The sequence below is a fragment of the Cucumis sativus genome, chromosome 6, assembly GCF_000004075.3.
Source record: "Cucumis sativus cultivar 9930 chromosome 6, Cucumber_9930_V3, whole genome shotgun sequence".
Lineage (NCBI taxonomy): Eukaryota > Viridiplantae > Streptophyta > Magnoliopsida > Cucurbitales > Cucurbitaceae > Cucumis > Cucumis sativus.
The window spans coordinates 25,997,557-26,015,869 of record NC_026660.2 but is presented as its reverse complement, the minus strand read 5'-3'; the positions used below and the strand labels follow the sequence as shown (position 1 = coordinate 26,015,869).

Genomic DNA, 18,313 nt, shown 5'->3' with positions numbered 1-18,313 from the left:
TCTTCCTTATTTTTGGAATTTCTCTTTTTAAATTATTTTAATTATCAATGTTTTGAGCATCCAACTCGTAATTAAAACGAAACTACAAATGAAAGTTATCTTGGGTCGAGGTTGTGATCACTTAGGCTCGTCAAATACCTAATAGGAGTTGTACTTCAACTTTAAATTATATGGTTAATAGAAGACGTCCAACTTCAACTTTGACCAATGTCTTTCCTTAACCTATCAACTCAAAGGAATAGTCTCAGTACATCTCTAGACTCCTACGAGAGAAGAGTCTAGGTTGATTTAATCTATAATTACATCGTGATATCTTAAGGAGGAATAAGTCCATTTTACAATACTCAAACTTTATATTTGATATGCGTATGCGTTTTATGACTAAAGTATCAAAACACGTATGATGTGTGCACTACACTAGTATGTGATGTTTTGATCTTACGTGTAAATATGCAATGTTTTTTTATAGTTTACAAATTTAAATTGTCGAGTGTGTTCAACTCATGTGTAGATGCTAGCATCAACAAATTTTATTCTTTATCATTCTGTCATTTAATTATCTACAAATTTTGTCTTAGTCAATCTACCCGATTTCAATGTCAATCTATACTTGGGTTATTTTCTAATTGCAATATTATATCTCGAGCAATTGAGAATTATTAAAAATAGTTGTTTTCGATTATAGTAAAGTATACCAAAATAACTGTTTATTATTAATAGACACTGATAGATTGTTATAATTTACTACATGTAGAATTATATGATGTAATTACCGTATCAAACTGTGTTGAATACTGTTTAAAGAAAACAAGTATTTTAGATAAACAATAGATATTTAGTGGTGGGAAATGAAAATGAATGCAGGTGGGGAAAGCTCTAAAACACCAAAAATGAGTAACCATAAGCATTGACATGTGGGATTGAGTCTTTCTATTCTTCCAAAAATAGTTCGTATTTCCTAATAGAATATAAATTAAAAACTTGGTTGTGTCAAAATATCAACTCTCACAGTACATTTGTCGATTACTTATTCTAAACTTTCAATTTCATTAAATTGGATTCAGCAATTTTTTACCATGTTTCAATTTCTATTAACTTAAAAAAGAAAAAAAAAATCACAGATTCATTAATTAAAATAAAATAAAACTTGGCATAGAAAACAACTTTGATCCATGCACTTATTTCTATAGAATAGTAATTTGGTCAAAATTCATAAATTTCAGCAATTAAAATATTTAATTCCAACGTTGTTTTTTTCTCTGCCATTTTATAATTCACTAACTTTACAAGAAAACTGATTACAAGTCAGGTTAATTAGTATAGAATAACTTTTCAGAAATTACTGAGCAATATAATATAAAAAAGAAGCAACGAAAACAATTTACTGAAAAATGAACAACGGCTGTGTTTTTCCTTTAAAATTTTCTGTGTAATATCTTTATTGAATTCAAAATTGATAAAGGAATTAGACTAAACCCATACGCATTTCCTTTACTTTTTTGAAAGTTTGTGTGTTTGGTCTAACAACTAAGAGGTACATTTCCCTTTTGCAAACAATTTAATCTGTCACACACATACCCGTTGGAATAGAAACAAAAACCATATTTTATAGCCATTGTTATTTATTAAATCCTATTTTACAATTCATCCACATAGCTAGAGAGAGGAATTTTGCAAGAAATAGAACATGGGGGAACTTTCATTTAATTAAACAAATGAAATAACTTTTTGTCATTTTATAGATTCTGAAAAAATAAAATTTAAACTAAAAGGGACAAAAAATTAACTCCCAACGTTACTTTTTTTTTTTTTTTTGAATTTGTAATTTTATAGACAGCATATTGAAATACATAAAGAAGAAGAAATAATAAAAACAATAATTGAAAAGAAGCAACGGACACAAGATCCAAAATCTGGGTTCCCAATCAAAGTGTTTGTTGGATGTCTTTGGTTTTCTTTTTCCTTTTTTCCAGCTATAAATAACTTGTAAATAAGTGAAATGATGCATTCTCATGTAGGGTTTAATATTTTTAAATGTTAATAGATATGTAAGCTCTGAACATGCTCCTTTATTTATAGTCATTATTAATAATGTAATATACTATTTATATCCATGCACATTAATTCAAGTTTTAAATATTTTTAAAAAAATCAATTGTACTTTTAAATTACAACAGTGAATCCAATTTAGGCTTTCAAATATTCAATGCACTGATTTCGGTTGATAAAAACTTGAGATATAAATTATAAATACAATTATTAATTTGGGATTTAAACAGAGATGGGTATGAATAATATTTTTTTAGAATACATAAATAATATTATTAGTTTCAACACCTGACCTTTTCTTTTAATGTTTTGCGTGTAAAGTTACATTGTTGGGCATGGCTATGGTGGCCGAAGGGGAAAGAAAATTTAATAGGTAATGATCATTTTATATTTTTGGATTTTTGCTTTTGATTTTATTCTTTTGAAGTTGGGAAGTTAGTTTAATTTGATAATTCTTTTTCTCCTTTCCAGTCTTCTGTTTTGTTCTGTGTTTGAGGGATTAAATAATTGAAATGTTGTAAAGGTTTGTTTGATAGTCAAGGTTGTGTTTCTAATAAAAAGAAAACAAAAGTTTGATTGGCATCTTATAAGAGGCATCTTCGGAAATATATATTTTTTTTTAAATTTACAAAGAGTAATTGAAAATTTAAATTAGCCATTATCTAAAATGTTTTGATAGTTAAGTAAAAAAGAATCAATTCGTGGTTCTTTATGAATATGGAATAAAATATTACATTAAATGTTTTTTATTTATTAAAAACATCAAGTAAGTAATTGAAAAGATTAACGATGTAGTCCTAAATGTGTGAAATCAAGGATAGGATGTGAGATTGATAAACAAAGTGTAGGGTTGGGGAAAGAGGGGCATCCTTGAGCCCATCTTATCCATTGTCATCCCTACCTTTGATGCTAAAGGATGGGCAAATGGATAAATAATGAGATGATGATGTTCATTCCATGGACTTCACAAGCAATAACTTTTCTTTTCTTCCTCTTTTCTTTGTTGTACATTTGCCTAAATACATTAATTTCAAAACAATACATTGAAATATATAAAATTTACCATCTAATTAAAAGATTACTGATAGATAGACAGACATACAAGAGATATCTTCAATTTGGATATGAGATTGAAAGCAATGACACATGTTTTTTTATAAGTAAAATAGTACAATACATATTAATATACAGACTATAATCAACAATTAAATATTTGAAAAGATAAAATAGGTCCTTAGAAAGAGAAAAAGAAAAATTAGGTAAACACAATTATTCAACCAAAATGAAATAAACATCTTCTTCAAAACGAATGGGCCATAAAGGACATGTGTAGGACTAGAGAGAGATGGGGAGACGAAAATGTTGGCAGCAAAAAAAAGCATCTCTATGCCTATAAAGAGATGATATAGGCAAGAAGATTGAGCATGCAGTGAGAAAAAAGTATTGAAATTAACACATCCAAACATTAAATAATTAAATTGATCAAAGAGAGTATAAATACACAAAAGTTAAGAATAGAAAACATGTCTAAAAAGAGGAAAAGTTGAGTAAATTGTCCCAAGATATTCATTTATTTATTTTAATACCATCTTGGATAAAAATGTTTGACTAACAACTTAGCGATTCACTTTTAAGTTATTATAATTAAATTATGAATCTATAAATAGACACATTAGATTTAAAGAACAATGCAAAAAAACTAAAATGTAATCAAATTACTATAAACTTAAAAAAATATAAGCAACAAACAAAAAAAAAGAATATTTAATAATACAAATTAAGTCTAAAATGTTCCATTCAAACTCGTGTTTTGAAATATATTAGAGTATGAAGTGTTTGGAAGAAAAAGAGCACTAGGGGGGAGGGGAACATGATTGTTTAAAGGCAAGAAATGGGAAGAAAAAGAGTGTAATGGATGAATAAAGAAGGAAGGGGGAGTTTTGGGGTATAGTAAAGTTATAATGCAAATCATGCAGACGTGGCAATGAATAGTCACCAAAAACTCTCTCTCTCTCTCTCTCTCGTGGTTGGGTCCCACACCGAATTTTTGGTTTTTAATTAATTAATTACGAAAAAGAAAAGAAAAGAAAAGAAGAGAGAAAAAAAGATTTGTGGGATGGCGGAAGGCACGTGAGTATGGAATGAGTTTGAGGAGGTTGGAGGAGGAGCGGGTTCACGTGCGAGAGGGGATGGACCACTCTCCACCCCCTTTGCTGTCACCAAAACGCTCCTCTTCTTTCTCTCTACCATCATAAGGTGTCACTTATTTTCATTAATCAATTCATTTCATTTCCTCAATACTATATAACTTATATTATTATATTACTATGTGTTATACATTTATTTATGATAATAATGTAATGTATGGGTATTTGTGTTCCACTCCTCAATTTTTGAAGCTTTTCTCTTTCTTTTCCTTTTTCTCTTAACTACATATCTTCTTCTTTTGACTCAATTACACTCCTCTTCCTTTTTTTTTCTTTTCTAATTCGTTTTATTTCATTATTTAATCCCTTAACTCCACATTTCCCCCCACCCACCACCTTAAAGACTTGCTATATATACGAAAACACTTGTCGCGAACAAAAAGGAGTCAAGAGTTAATTTTGTGTTTTAAGTTTTCATTTTGAATTAAGACCATGGGAAGTAAAGGGTGGAAAGACTAGAGTAAGCCAGAGCTGAAGTAATAAGTAAAAGAAAGGTGTGATTATAATAGGAGTATAGAGTTAGAGTTTGATTGGTTAGATGATGCTTGAATTAGCATAGAGGAACTAATATAGGAAGGGAGTATTTGTATGCAAAAAGCAATTAAGATAACTTATACGGGTTTAGGCTCAAGATCCCACATATAGATATGATCGGTATATATTCTAATTTCATTAACAAAGTCAAACTAAGAGAATCTTTTTGCATTTAATCACATTATTATTATTACTTTCTTCATTCATTTAATTACATCCATCTTCATGTCCCATGTTTTAATTTATTAGCTCACTTTACAAACCAAACTTCAATCTTTCCAACAAGTTCATTTCATATTTTTGTTAGTTGGATGACTTTCGGTTCAACACGATGTGATGGAAATTTTGTTTTATTACATACTTTGCTCAATTAACCTTACTTTTATTTACAGTCTCTTACATTTTACATTTAGTCTGATAATTTTATTATTAAAATTTGAGTTTGGTAAAATCATTTTTAAATTTACTTTTTAACATTGATTTTCACCCACATACTTTTAATGTGTGTTAAAAATAAATTAAAATTTTCACATTTTTATTAGAGTAATTACACTATGTAGTAATTTTATGAATAATAATTAAATATATAACAACATTTTAAAAAATTTCAAATATACAAAAATTTGTCAGTAATTAATTTATACAATTTATAGACTCTTATGGTTTATTGTGATAGATTCTATCACATATACCTTTTGACATATTCTTTTTATATTTATAAAAAATTTAAAATTTGTTATATACTTAATGATTTGAATTTAATTAATGTATTTGAATATATTTCTTTTAATTAATTAATAAATATTAATACTAATTGCTTGTTTGGCGTGAAATCTATTAACCAACTCAAAACAAAACTCAGAAGTTAACTATATAATTGTAACATTTTGAAATGTATAGATTAAATTGAAACCAAACTAAAAATATAACATTTTAAAATATATGGAACACAAATTTTAAAAACCACAAAATATGGAACACGAGTCTTCGACCTTCAGATAAAACGATACGTGTCAATTATTCTTAAATTATTTGGATGTTTGGGTTACCAGAGATATTGTTATTATGTGTATGTATAAACATATTAAATTGATATTAATTTTTGGAATTTAAAATTGGTCAACAATAGACCACATAATAGACTTGTAAATTATTAAACTACAATATGTATTACGGTAGCCTCATTTAATGTCTTTTTTGAACTTTTGGGGCACGTAGCTGCATATTAAGGGGTCCATTATTATTGTAGCTTGAAAATCTCTTAAAGAAAAAAAAAAATAGATATAGCAATTTATATGGAAGGGCTATAAATACTAAAGAAAATGTGTTGGAGTTCATGAACTAAAATATATTGTACAAATTCAAGAGGTTCATGAGTGTGAGGAGGGTGAAAAAGTAATAATTCATCCCAATGTATATCTAACCCAATAATATAACAATCTATATGTATCAATACAATGTTATCTTGAATCATGTGATAAGGTGAAAGCAAAAAATTGAAATGGAAATGTGTGGAGTGGAGGGGGCTTTCATCTCGTCATAATTTCAGCTTATTGTTATTTTGCAATGTGTGTGTGAGATCATCAGTCTTTTTCCAATTGTTAGCAAAAGATTTTGGGTGTCTTGTTTTAGGGGTTGGTTTAGAAGTTTGGGAGATTTTAGTAATATTAGACATTAGTGAAGTTTTAATGTGAATGATTGTGATTGAATTTTCCAATTTTCCAATCCAACTTGTCTTTTCCATTCAGTACCCATCACCTCTCTCTCTCTCTTTTTTACTTTTCTTTTGTTGTTGTCATCAATTAAGATTTTCTTTTATTTTCTTTTCTCTTGGGGTATAGTTTTAAAAGCCATCTTATTTGTAGTGGTGGTGTTGTGTTGTTGCATTGGAGACCCGTTAAACAATGAGTAGTGCTTGATGTGGCCATGTGGGTTAGTAGCTTCAAGACTAAGCCAACAATTTATGTTTTTCTTTCAATATATTTCTTTTGGGGTAGTTTCAATGAAAAATCTTGAAATTTGCTTTATTGATAAAATCTTACTAACAAAGATAATTGGATCATATTTAGAGATGATTAAGGAAGGATTTAGTTTGTGAAATTTAGATATATAGTAAGTAGATATACAATTTTAATGAAGCAGTAGAAGTAGTAGAAGATAAGATAATTGTTTAAGAAAAGAAAGAAAGAGAGAAAGAAACTATAGATTTGTACACCATAAAGTTTCATCCTTTTATAAAATTTGGGTTGAAGGGTCCCAAAAAAAGAAAGGGGGCACTAAATCTGAATCATATTCGAGATTCGATTATATTGAAAGTTAGTAACTTTGGAAAAAGTTCAAAATCTGAGAGCTATAATAGAGAGAAAGTGAGAAGTGAGAATCCATGAAAAAGTAATAGAGCATCCCATTGGGCCTTTTATTTCTAAAACTTTTGGGCCCAAAAACCTTCTCAATAGCCCTTTATCGCTACTCTCTCAGTCTATAAAGATTCTCATTCCTTCCTTCTTCATACTCCATTTTATAGCCCAATTTAGCCTCCAAAAAGCATACCCATGTCCCCATTAACCAAAATTACATAAGTACCCATCTTTCTTTCTTTCTTTATATTTTTTTTTCAAGTAAAAAAATATCTATAATTTATAAGGAGATAAAAAATACGTACAAATCACTCGTTGTAATGTACGGTTTTATTAAGAGTGATTTGAGAGGTTATGTCAAGTGTTACGAGTAATATAAATTTATTGATAGCACGTCATCAATGGAACTGTCTTGCTCATCCAATTCTAAAAGGTAAAGATTCAAGCTCATCTTCCTGCAAAATTTAAAAAATCAAAGATATCGTTTGAGCTTGAATTGGATCTATGACTTAAGCTTGACACCTTAGATCAAAGTTTAAGTTCACTTGTTTAGGTCAAGCTTAAATCGACCCACTGATAGTAGCTATTTAATTATCCATAAATATGTTAGGCATATATATCTTACATTCACTAGCAAAAGGTTATTAAATGTTATTAGTTTTATACATTTATTTTTTTATTGAATAAAATTGTAGGCACCGTAAAGTTTTATTTACTATTTTATTATAAAAACAAGGTACGATCGAAACACAAGCATTGAAAAATATGATATTAAAATAACATAACTCAACAAAAACCTCTATCTAAAGGCCAAATTGACAAATAGGATGTATGGTTACTTGCCACACGGATGAACGATGTAACTTTATTTAAACGTTAAGTGTCTATAAGATTAAGACACGTGAGATGAACATCTACACTATTATAATATTATATATATATATGATATATATAATTATCTTACAAAACTTATTAATTTTAAAGACTGTAAAAAATTAGGTATGATATTTATAAAGCTATTCAAAAGAGAAATTTAAAAAACTTATTTTGAATATATAAAATATAAGATTATGAATAATTATAATTGGGATGGAGTAGGGTTGGATGGGTCAAACCTTTACTTTGGGTTGGGGCTTTGTATGAAGGCTGAGTAAGCTTCTGGGGCGACCTTTGGACTTCTGGTCCGTTAAATGATGAGGTTCTCTAATACTTTTCCATCCATCTCTCTTTCTCTTTCTCAAATGGTATATTTATTTTTAATAAATTGTTGGATACAGGAGGCTCTATCATTCAAAATAAATTAATAGTGTTTTCCAGTATCATAATTGTTGTTTGATTTCACACGACTTTTAAAGTTAATGATTGGCCACACATAAACCTTAGGAGTGTTGTGATAAACGTGTTTTGTAGTAGGTTGAGAGGTGTCCAAATTTCTATATTTAATTCCATATACCGCACGGTGTTCACACCACCTGCTTTTGTCATACTTAGTTTAACTCATGAACATTACCAGAAAAAAAAAACCACCCTCAATAACTACTAATACAGTTACAATCAAAATTTTCTCATAACCATAACTAAGCAATAAGGTTTAAATTGATACAACTTCAAAGTTTATAATTTAAATTAATATTTTAAAAAATTTAGCAACACGTTAACAATGATTGACGCTAATAAATAAGAACTGCAAAAAAGACAAACTATGCATAACTCATTACTCATTGATAATCAACCCATAATTTTTTTAAGGTGCAAATTCTGATGCTGCACACCATTTTTTAAAAACAATCCAAATAAAAAGTCAACTAAAAGAAAATGAATAGAGGTCACCCTGGCTACTTTAAATTATAAATTTCATTATATTTTTTGTGTTAGGAATTACTTTATTAACTACAATATTTATCTTATGGGTTTTTTAGAATGTTAGAATCATAATGCTAAACGCTGTGATGATTAATTACTGTTTTTAATAGGAATTCTTATATCACCGTCACTCTTTTCTTCGTTGGTAAAAAATATTAATCTATGGATGGATAAGAAAAATTTGGATAAAAAAGTTAGAAATCACAATCAAACAATATATTAGTACATAAATCAAATTCGCTTAACTAACATTAGTTATGTCTTAGAAAGAGAGAGAGAAAAAAGAACTAACTAATATTACACATTTAAACATCAAAATCCTTTTAACAATATAAATTGTATTCACATGTTCTCAAGAAGTTAATTACCAAATTCAGATTGTTTTTTTCTTCTAGAGAAATGTAGGAAATGAATAATATTATTTAATGTTCATCTTAGAAGATATAAATAATTTTTGCTTAATTTACACTTACAGATGTAATTGATTGATATTAAAAAGAATTATTAATGAACGTAATTAGGAATTGAATACACAAAAAAGAAAAAAAAGTGGGAAATTATAGTGGGCGTTGAATTAGTGTGTAAAGGTGGGTGGGAGGGAAGATCCAAACCGTAGCATAGTCAGTCCGACGTGGATCTGTATCAGCGATTATCCGAATGAGAGTATTTCCACGTCATTTCCATTTTCATTCTCATCCCCGAATCTCCACGTATGCTCTCCGTCTAATCATTTTCTCCCACCTTTTTCCTTTTTAAATGATTATTTTTTCCACCTTATTTAAAATTTAGTAAATTTCGTAACCGCGTCCAACATTTTGAGATTACATATAAAATCCTAATTCCTCTCTCCAGCCATCTCTCTCTCTCTCTCTTTCAACGTTCTGGGTTTTCTCTACACGCCTATCCGCGGACGCCATTTTCTTTTCTTTACCCACGCTATTTCGGAAGGTCAGCAATATCTTTGCGTTATCTCTTTTTTTTTTCTTCATGTTTTCAAGTTAATTTTGTACAATATATGAATCTGTCTTACGTTTTGGTTTTCAATTCTCATTTTGGGAATGTTAATTTTTTGGAGTTATTATGTAATTTTTTATTTTGTATTTTAATGCCAGATGAGAATTTATTGGATTGTCTTAACAAGAGACAGATAGAGATAGCCTTGTTCTTTTTTTCCGTGTATAGATAGCTTGATTTCTCAATCGTCCTGAATTTGAATATTGTACACTTTCAGCTTCTTTTATTCGATATTGTTTGTCATTTCCAGGTGTGTGTAGATCGAGAATATTCTTTTCAATTGTTTTGAGCTACCATCAATTTTTACTAAAATATGTATAAGATTGAAAGAACCTTATCTTGTCGAAAGTGTGATTGCTTGTTTCTTTGTTAGAGATCGAGGTATTCGAGGGTGTTATTTCAGTCTAAATTCTTGCTTAGCGGGTTGGGGTTTTAATTTGATTGGCATCATCATGATCACTGCAAAATTTCAATGATAATACCCATTTACCTACAGTTCAATATGTATTGATTGTTCTATTTAAATTTGCAAACTCACAGGTTTTCTAGAGTTTTTGGAAGTAAGTACATGGAGAATACAGAAAATATTTGTATGGATTTAATCCCAATCCAAGCCAAATCAAACACCATCCCACTGCCACCTCCATTGCCTAAATCTGCAATCACTAATCGTTTTCAAAAGAGTCCGTTTTCAAGGGAATCTTTGGAAAGGGGATATAGCTGCGTCTCCACTGCGACAAGAGACCTCTGGGACGGCCTCTTTGACGAAGCCTATGGAGCTGATGTTTATATTCATACGGATCATGGTGGCATTATATATGCCCATGCTTATATCCTTGTAAGTTGTTTAGTCCCACAATTTCGTTTATAGCCCAAAGGAGAGTCTCCTGCAATTGTGATTTCTTATTCAATGGAATATGTTCTAAATGATATTTAGGTTGAAGATAAATCCATTTCTAATAAGATTAATAGTGTCAAATTTTGCATTTTCTGACTAAAATGTATGAAGGTCCCATAATATATCCTACTTCAGTTAGTGATTCGATTACTCTTTTGTAATTTACCTGCAGGGTATGGCTTCTCCTGTGCTAAAAGGCATGTTTAAGCAATCCAAAAAGTCTGGCAGGAAACGTTCAATATCGATCCATGGAGTTCCACCTGATGCTGTTAAAGTATTCATTAGATATCTGTACTCTTGCAGGTAAATGTTTCTCTTCTTCTGTTTTGTGATTTGATCATTGATTTCAGTCTTCAAAGCCTCTTAATCAGACTACTAGAAATAAAATTTTGAATTGCATCGATTTTGCAAATAATTTCCTACCAGGGTTTCTATTTAGATCTAACGATTTAATAAACATGTTAGAAGCTACTGTAGGAAGAAAATATGAGTTTGCCGGTTTATTTTCATTTAGTGAAATTGTTAGTTTCCATCAATTAACTTGTCGATCTTCGTTCCTTAGTTTGTGTTTTTTCTCGCCACTGGAAGTTGGATGTCATGTACTATAATCCTCTGCGTCATATGTTAGGACTAGGACATATGAACGTGGTTGCGTTTTCTGATCTATAACTATGTGTAATTTCAGATACGAGAAAGAAGAAATGGAGGAATTTGTTTTGCCTCTGCTGATGCTGTCACATGTATATGTGGTTCCCCAGTTGAAGAGGGAGTGCGAGAGGCAACTGGGTCGCGGCTTGTTGACACTTGAAAACGTAGTTGATGTTTTTCAACTTGCATTACTGTGTGATGCTCCCCGTCTCAGCCTTCTTTGCCATCGTATGATCCTAAAGAACTTCAAAGCTGTTTCTTCATCCGAAGCATGGCAAGCAATGCAGCAAAGCCACCCAGTACTCGAAAAAGAGCTTCTTGGATCAGTGATCGACGAAGACAATGTAACACCTCTCTCTTTGTTCTTGTCTTTGTATTAAACGGTGTCTGATTCATCAAAGAGCTGGTTTTTCTCTAAACTGACCTTTCAATTTTTACTTTCAGAGGCAAAAGAAAAGAGTGAAGAAAATGAATGAAAGGAAGATCTATTTGGAACTATTTGAAGCAATGGAGACTCTTGTTCATATATGCAGAGATGGTTGTCGCACAATCGGCCCACACGACAAAGATTTCAAGGTGAACCAGCCGCCGTGTAAATATGCAGCATGCAAGGGGCTGGAATTGCTTATCCGCCACTTTGCAGGCTGCAAATTAAGAGCCCCTGGTGGTTGTACCCAATGCAAGAGAATGTGGCAACTCTTGGAGTTGCACTCTCATCTTTGTGCTGATTCTAATCTCTGTAGAGTTCCTATGTGCAGGTAATTTATATCAACATCCTTTCTTTGCTTTTAAGCTTTCGTTGATCAATTTAAGGACCATCTAATGAGAAAGTTCTGTGATTTCAGGAATTTCAAGGACAGAAGTAAGAAACAGGGCAGGAAAGATGAAATGAAATGGAAATTGTTAGTAAAAAAGATTCTAAGGACGAAAGGAGTAGCAAGAACACCATTTTTTTTGACGACAGAAACTATATAATGAGAGCCTGCATTTTTTTTTGTATAATCAAATTCAATCTGTAAATTTTTTGTTCTCTTGATTGCTCAATTTGTATTCTTTGTGTACATCACAGATCAAGAAATGAAATCAAAATTTTCTTCATAAAACTAAGCAAAATGAGCTCGCGATTCCATTTTTTCTCAACCAAAATAACACTGAAGAAACAAACAACCACGTTTTCTTTCAAGAATATAAAAATCTTCGGATCCTGAAGAAATTATTACGTTGTTGTCGGATGTGGCGGCGGAGACGCTGCCGGCCGTCGATGATCCTGTTTTATCAACGAATCCTCTAAATAAGGTAGAGGAGAAGTTCCTTCTTTGGGTTTAACACTGAGCGAGTTGTTGCGAGATTCTCTTTTACCACCGCTGTAGGGAACCGCCGCCGCCCACTCCGGCGTGTGAAACACTGTTTCTCGGCTCTCATCATCAGACAATGGCGTCTCAAATGATGGATTTACGATCTGATTTTGCGAGAGAGGAGGCAGTGGCTGCAACTCCGGGCTAAGAAGGTGGAAATCCAATTTTTTAACAGAATCCACCCGCCGATCCGGCGAGGATCCGTCTTCTCCCTTCCCACCCTTCCGCTCGACGATCGAGCCCGGCCTCCGTTCCATGGTTCCGTAATTCAAGAAACTTGACGGTGGGATACCAGAATCATGCCGAAAACTCAGAGAACGCTCCTTCTCGACGAGCATACGAGACTTGTATCGGTACTTAATCCGCTGCCGATATAGAAAGAAGGCAAGCGCCGATAGCATTCCCAGAGTCACAATCGCAACAGAGCATACAATCCCCAAAGTTTTAATTGGTTTAAAAGATTGTTGTCCAGACGAGGGTAGATTAGGCAGAGAGACATTGGAAGGGGCAGGCGTAGGCTGGTCGGAATGTGCAGACTCAAGAGGCGGCGGCGGCGGAGGAGGAGGAGGAGGAGAGGGTGGCGATGAGAATGTGGCAGGATCCAATGGCTGGTGCAAACTTCTTCTCCAACTATCGCCATTGACGCGAAGATGATTGAGAACAACGAAGAAATCTAAACTGAGAATGAAGATGAGAAAAGAAATTTTCATGACGAAAATAATTACGGTTTGTTTTTGCAAGAATTCAGAAATCCGAACTGCTATGTCCAAAAAGCTTTAACGCTCGTAATTAATTATTGATTTTTTTAAAGGCCCTGAAGATAAATTATAAATAATTGAGACACTACACACATCAATTATTTTATTTTATTTTTTAAAAATTGATCTAATAATCTACATATGATTTTTCATCTTAATTTAATTGGAAAGTTTTTATATCATACAAAATTAAACACAATAGAAGATCCAACCATCTATTGGATGAAAACATGGCATGCTACTTCTCATAATTCCACCATTATTGTGATGTAATAACAATAATAACAATAATAATGGTTTTTTCCACACACTTCATTACAAATATATATATTGTTTGTTATTTAATTAAAACGAAAACTTTTAGAAGGGCATTAGATATTATTTTTAAACAAGAAAGGAAAATTAGGAAGTCTTGCACGTTTCATTCTTTGTGGTTTTAGGGGTTAGCACATTTCAAAAAAAAAAAAGAAAAAAAAGGAAGAGTTAAAACTTTAGAATATAAAGATGCGAAGAAGCAAAATTGAAATTGGTACTTTTTTATGCACACTTGTATCTACGAATGCCACGTGGCGTGTTAGTAACCTCATCAAAATTGAAGTTGCAAATGACGTATTCCAATACCATGTAGTGGAAGAACGTGCCAGTTTTCTTATTTGTTTGTTTATTTTCTCAAACAACAACAAGCCACTTATTATATATATATAAAAAAACGTTTTATCAAATCGTTGAACATCCAAATTCTCAGAATTGTAGCATGTAGATCCAAAAAAGAGTATTGTTTAGTTTTTTTTAATAGTGTGTTAGAAACTTAGATCACAGATTGATTGTAAATTATGACATCTATTCCAATTTCATTTTTTTAAATCAGTAAATATGTAGATTTGAAGATATGTACAGTGCATTTTTGTTTGGTAAAGTTGTATTTTCATTTGGACGTATGATCTCATTTTAAGTTGGGTTGAGATCAATGCAATTGCTTAACTAGAACTTACTCTTTAATGTGTCATCTATGCCCGACCTAATTTTACTCGTGATTAGCAAGATAAATAACAAAATTAAAGTGTATAGATATTTGTTGTGCTTACGATTCATTTACGGTTTTAATGATACGAGATAGAGACACTAAAATGATTGCTATTATTATTAATATTTGAGTACAATAAACAAAATAGATAGAGACTATAAATTTCACAATCGCGATTGCTCCCATTTCCCATCTTAATAGATTTTCCATATTAAGGCATCAAACCATTTTGGTATGACGCTGCTGTGAATCCAACCAGAACCCAAGTTTGGAAATGGGTTAATGTCACAGATGGTTGGGCCGTGGTCAGTTAGTTTTGGGCTTGTATAAGGAATGGGGATTGGGCCAGATTGAAGAAAGGACTAAAAAGAAAAAAGAAAACGAGAAAGAGAGAAAAGAAAAAGGAGGAATATGCAATAATGAAGAGGAAAAGAGGAAAGGGGGAAAGGGAAAAGGGGAAGGGGGGGCATGATGAAAAGTTGAAAAAGAAGGGAGTGAGAAAGGAAGAGAAGAGAGAAAGAGACGCATGTTTTGCATTTTTGTGCTTTGTTGTTTTTAAATATTAATAATTGCCCATCCCATCCAATCTAATTCCCACGTCTTTTTCCCAAAAACCCCTCCTTTTTAATATATATATATTTAACTTTTTATTTATTTATTAATACACCCACATCTTCTCTCTGTCCTAAGCTTTTTCATTCGTATTAATCTTTTTTAATTACACTAAACTAGACTATATAACTTAGTCGGAGTTGACTTGGATCACAACTTTATTTCCACATTTTAAAAAAAATATTTTCCCATTTTTCTCTCCTTGTGACCATAATCGAAAAGAAGAAAATTCCACTATATAACCCATTTAGAGGAAAAATCAAATCAACCCCATCCTTTGCAAAAGAAAAAAAAAACATTAATCACGATTACATCAGCTTTTAAACAATCTGGTGATTTGAGATCAACATGTTCAGTGGAAAGATTGTCGATTTCTAGTATATTAATCCAAGAGAATTGTACTTTTAATAACTCAAGTTCATGCATCAACTAAACTCCATAAATTTATTGGGAAGACCTTTCACTACTATAGTAATACACCAAAACTAGTAAAATTCCATATTAGTTTCTCAAACACATTATACCTTTCCCTCAACTAAATTGGTATACCAATCAAATTGAGAGACAATTATGGGCAAAATGTAGAACCTTCTTTTATAGTGGTTATAGCTCATAAGTAATATATGAAGCATGGTGAGCAGAATGTGAATGAAGGGAAGAGGGGGATTAGGCTATAAACCCAAGAAGCCATTGGACAAAAGGTAATCTCATTCTGATTACCTGTGCTAGTCTGCTAGACATGGCACCTCTCCATTAATTAAAACTATAAAGAGATTGGAAATGAGATTATTGTGTGCCGTTGGGGAGAATAATAAATATATATAAAGAACCACACCATGCATCAATGTTGATGTGATTCTCCTAATTCATATATATATACTTTCCCCACCCTTACAAAAAGCTCATCAATTTTAACCCCACTTTTTCTAAAAGACAACCTAATCTATTCACCACTCATCTCCTACATTGGACCATCTTTTCCCCCAATAAAATATATCCTTTCTACCAACATCTTTTTTAATACTCGATGTAACACAATACCCATTTTCAATTAACCTTATTCGATATCATATTTCATATATTGTATGGTTCTCAACACGTTTCTACAAGATGATACATCTTTTGCATCTACCATTTTTTTTATTGGATCAAATATTTCATAGATTCAAAAGCTTTAAATGATGGATGAAGCTAATTTCATTAAACATCATCTAACAAACATCATGTATTTTTCATCTTGAAATCAATAATGATATAAATCAAAACGCCCACGTTGAGTTATGATAATGAATTGATTACCCAACAATAACTTTAGGTATTCTAACACAATATAGTCAAACTTTTTTTTTTTTTTAAAAATAATTTTAGTACAACACGTCTAAAAAGGCAAAACAATCAGTAACGTACATGAATGTCATCTCAAAATAATGTAAAATGTAGGGTTACATATAAACTAAAATGACGAAAAAGGAATTGAGTTTGAGAGATTCATTATTATTAGATGAGGATGAGTTAGGGTTTAGGGTATAGGAAAAGAAATGAAGAAAGAGATGAATTTGGGAATGTGTAGAGCATGTGGGTTGGAATGATGATTCTTATTGATATCCACAAATATATATATATATATATATATATATATCAGATTTTGTTATTTGAACACTCACTTTTTGAGGATGATGGGAGTTTTTGTAAGTGTTTCTGTGAGTTGTTCTTTTCTTTTTTTGTTGCTCGAATTCAGGCTTTATTTTGGGTTTTGAGGTATCAGAAAACACAAATTAATAAAGCCACCATTTGTGAATCTCAATTTCAGCTTTCAATCAAAAAAATATATGCACAAAACACACACACTACCAGCTTTTAAATCTCACCTTTTCTAACACCAATATATTACTCTTCTTCTTCTTCCTTTTTTTTTTTTCTTTAGTAGTGGTTGCCTTTACATATCCACTTTGCTATTTCATCATAATTTTATTAGTCTCTTCTTTTGTATATATATATTTAAAGTGAACACTAATTTAAAGAGAAATCTTCAAACTTCTCAGTAAAGCACACTGAATTCTGAGGGAGAAATAATCACATGATAATGGGCTAAGGGGCACATGATTTTGGTTTAAGCTAAGCATGACAAAATATGTCTTCAAGTTGGTATATTATCTTCTAAATTTATGTGACCAATTTTTATTGAGATTCTAAATGTCCAGATTAACACCAACCACACCCTTATATATTATTTCTTTTCTTAATTTTTCAAATGTGACAATGAATTTATTGTAGTTTGTAATTCAGATCATATACCAAATCTTTTTTAAATCACGCTTAATTAAATCTCATAATCTCCATCAAGATCAATTTTAAATTTTCATGTTGTTTTTTTTTTTCATAAAAAAAGTTTGCTATATATATTCTGCATGGATCCTAAATAATATGCCTTCTTCCATGTGCAATATCTGATGGGAAAAACAAAAAACAGACTTCTTTATATATATATTTGGATGCAAGTGGGGGTTTGATTCTCAGAGACAGATTGAGATAATCAAATTTAACATTATGCTGAGACTGATAAATTCAAAAAGAAAAAAAAAAGGTATTTTCTTGGGAAAAAAACAAAACTATAAAAAACAAGAATAAATAAATAAAATTTGGTCATTTGGATTCTAAACGTTTAGTTTTCTTTGTTAGGTTTCGGCTAATTCACATACTGATTCTAACAAAACAAAAGGTAAATTTCTTTAAATTTACCAAAAAGATTATCAATTTCATATTGTATTTATATGATTTATAATTTTAAAATCCATATGAAAATTTTTGCAATAATAATTATATATAAAGAAATTTTATTCAAGACTAAAACTGTAACCCCTGATATTTGAAAGTAATTAAAATGGAAACATTATGTTTCAAACATACCAAAAGATAAACTTAACTCAACATTCATATAGGAAAAGAAGTTAATTCATTTCATTGGAGACTTCCTTAAGACTTAAAAGCACACGA

General features: G+C 30.9%; 1 protein-coding gene across 1 annotated transcript; it reads left to right on the top strand.

Moving 5' to 3' along the window:
- Nucleotides 1-9,803: 9,803 nt before the first annotated feature.
- LOC101205195 (BTB/POZ and TAZ domain-containing protein 4) lies at nucleotides 9,804-12,677 on the top strand. Its single transcript, XM_004141821.3, has 6 exons — nucleotides 9,804-9,958; nucleotides 10,565-10,862; nucleotides 11,095-11,225; nucleotides 11,608-11,914; nucleotides 12,015-12,328; nucleotides 12,416-12,677. Exons 2-6 carry the CDS (start codon nucleotides 10,593-10,595, stop codon nucleotides 12,543-12,545), a joined length of 1,152 nt encoding a protein of 383 aa, XP_004141869.1. The 5' UTR covers nucleotides 9,804-9,958; nucleotides 10,565-10,592; the 3' UTR covers nucleotides 12,546-12,677.
- The last annotated feature ends 5,636 nt before the right edge of the window (nucleotides 12,678-18,313 follow it).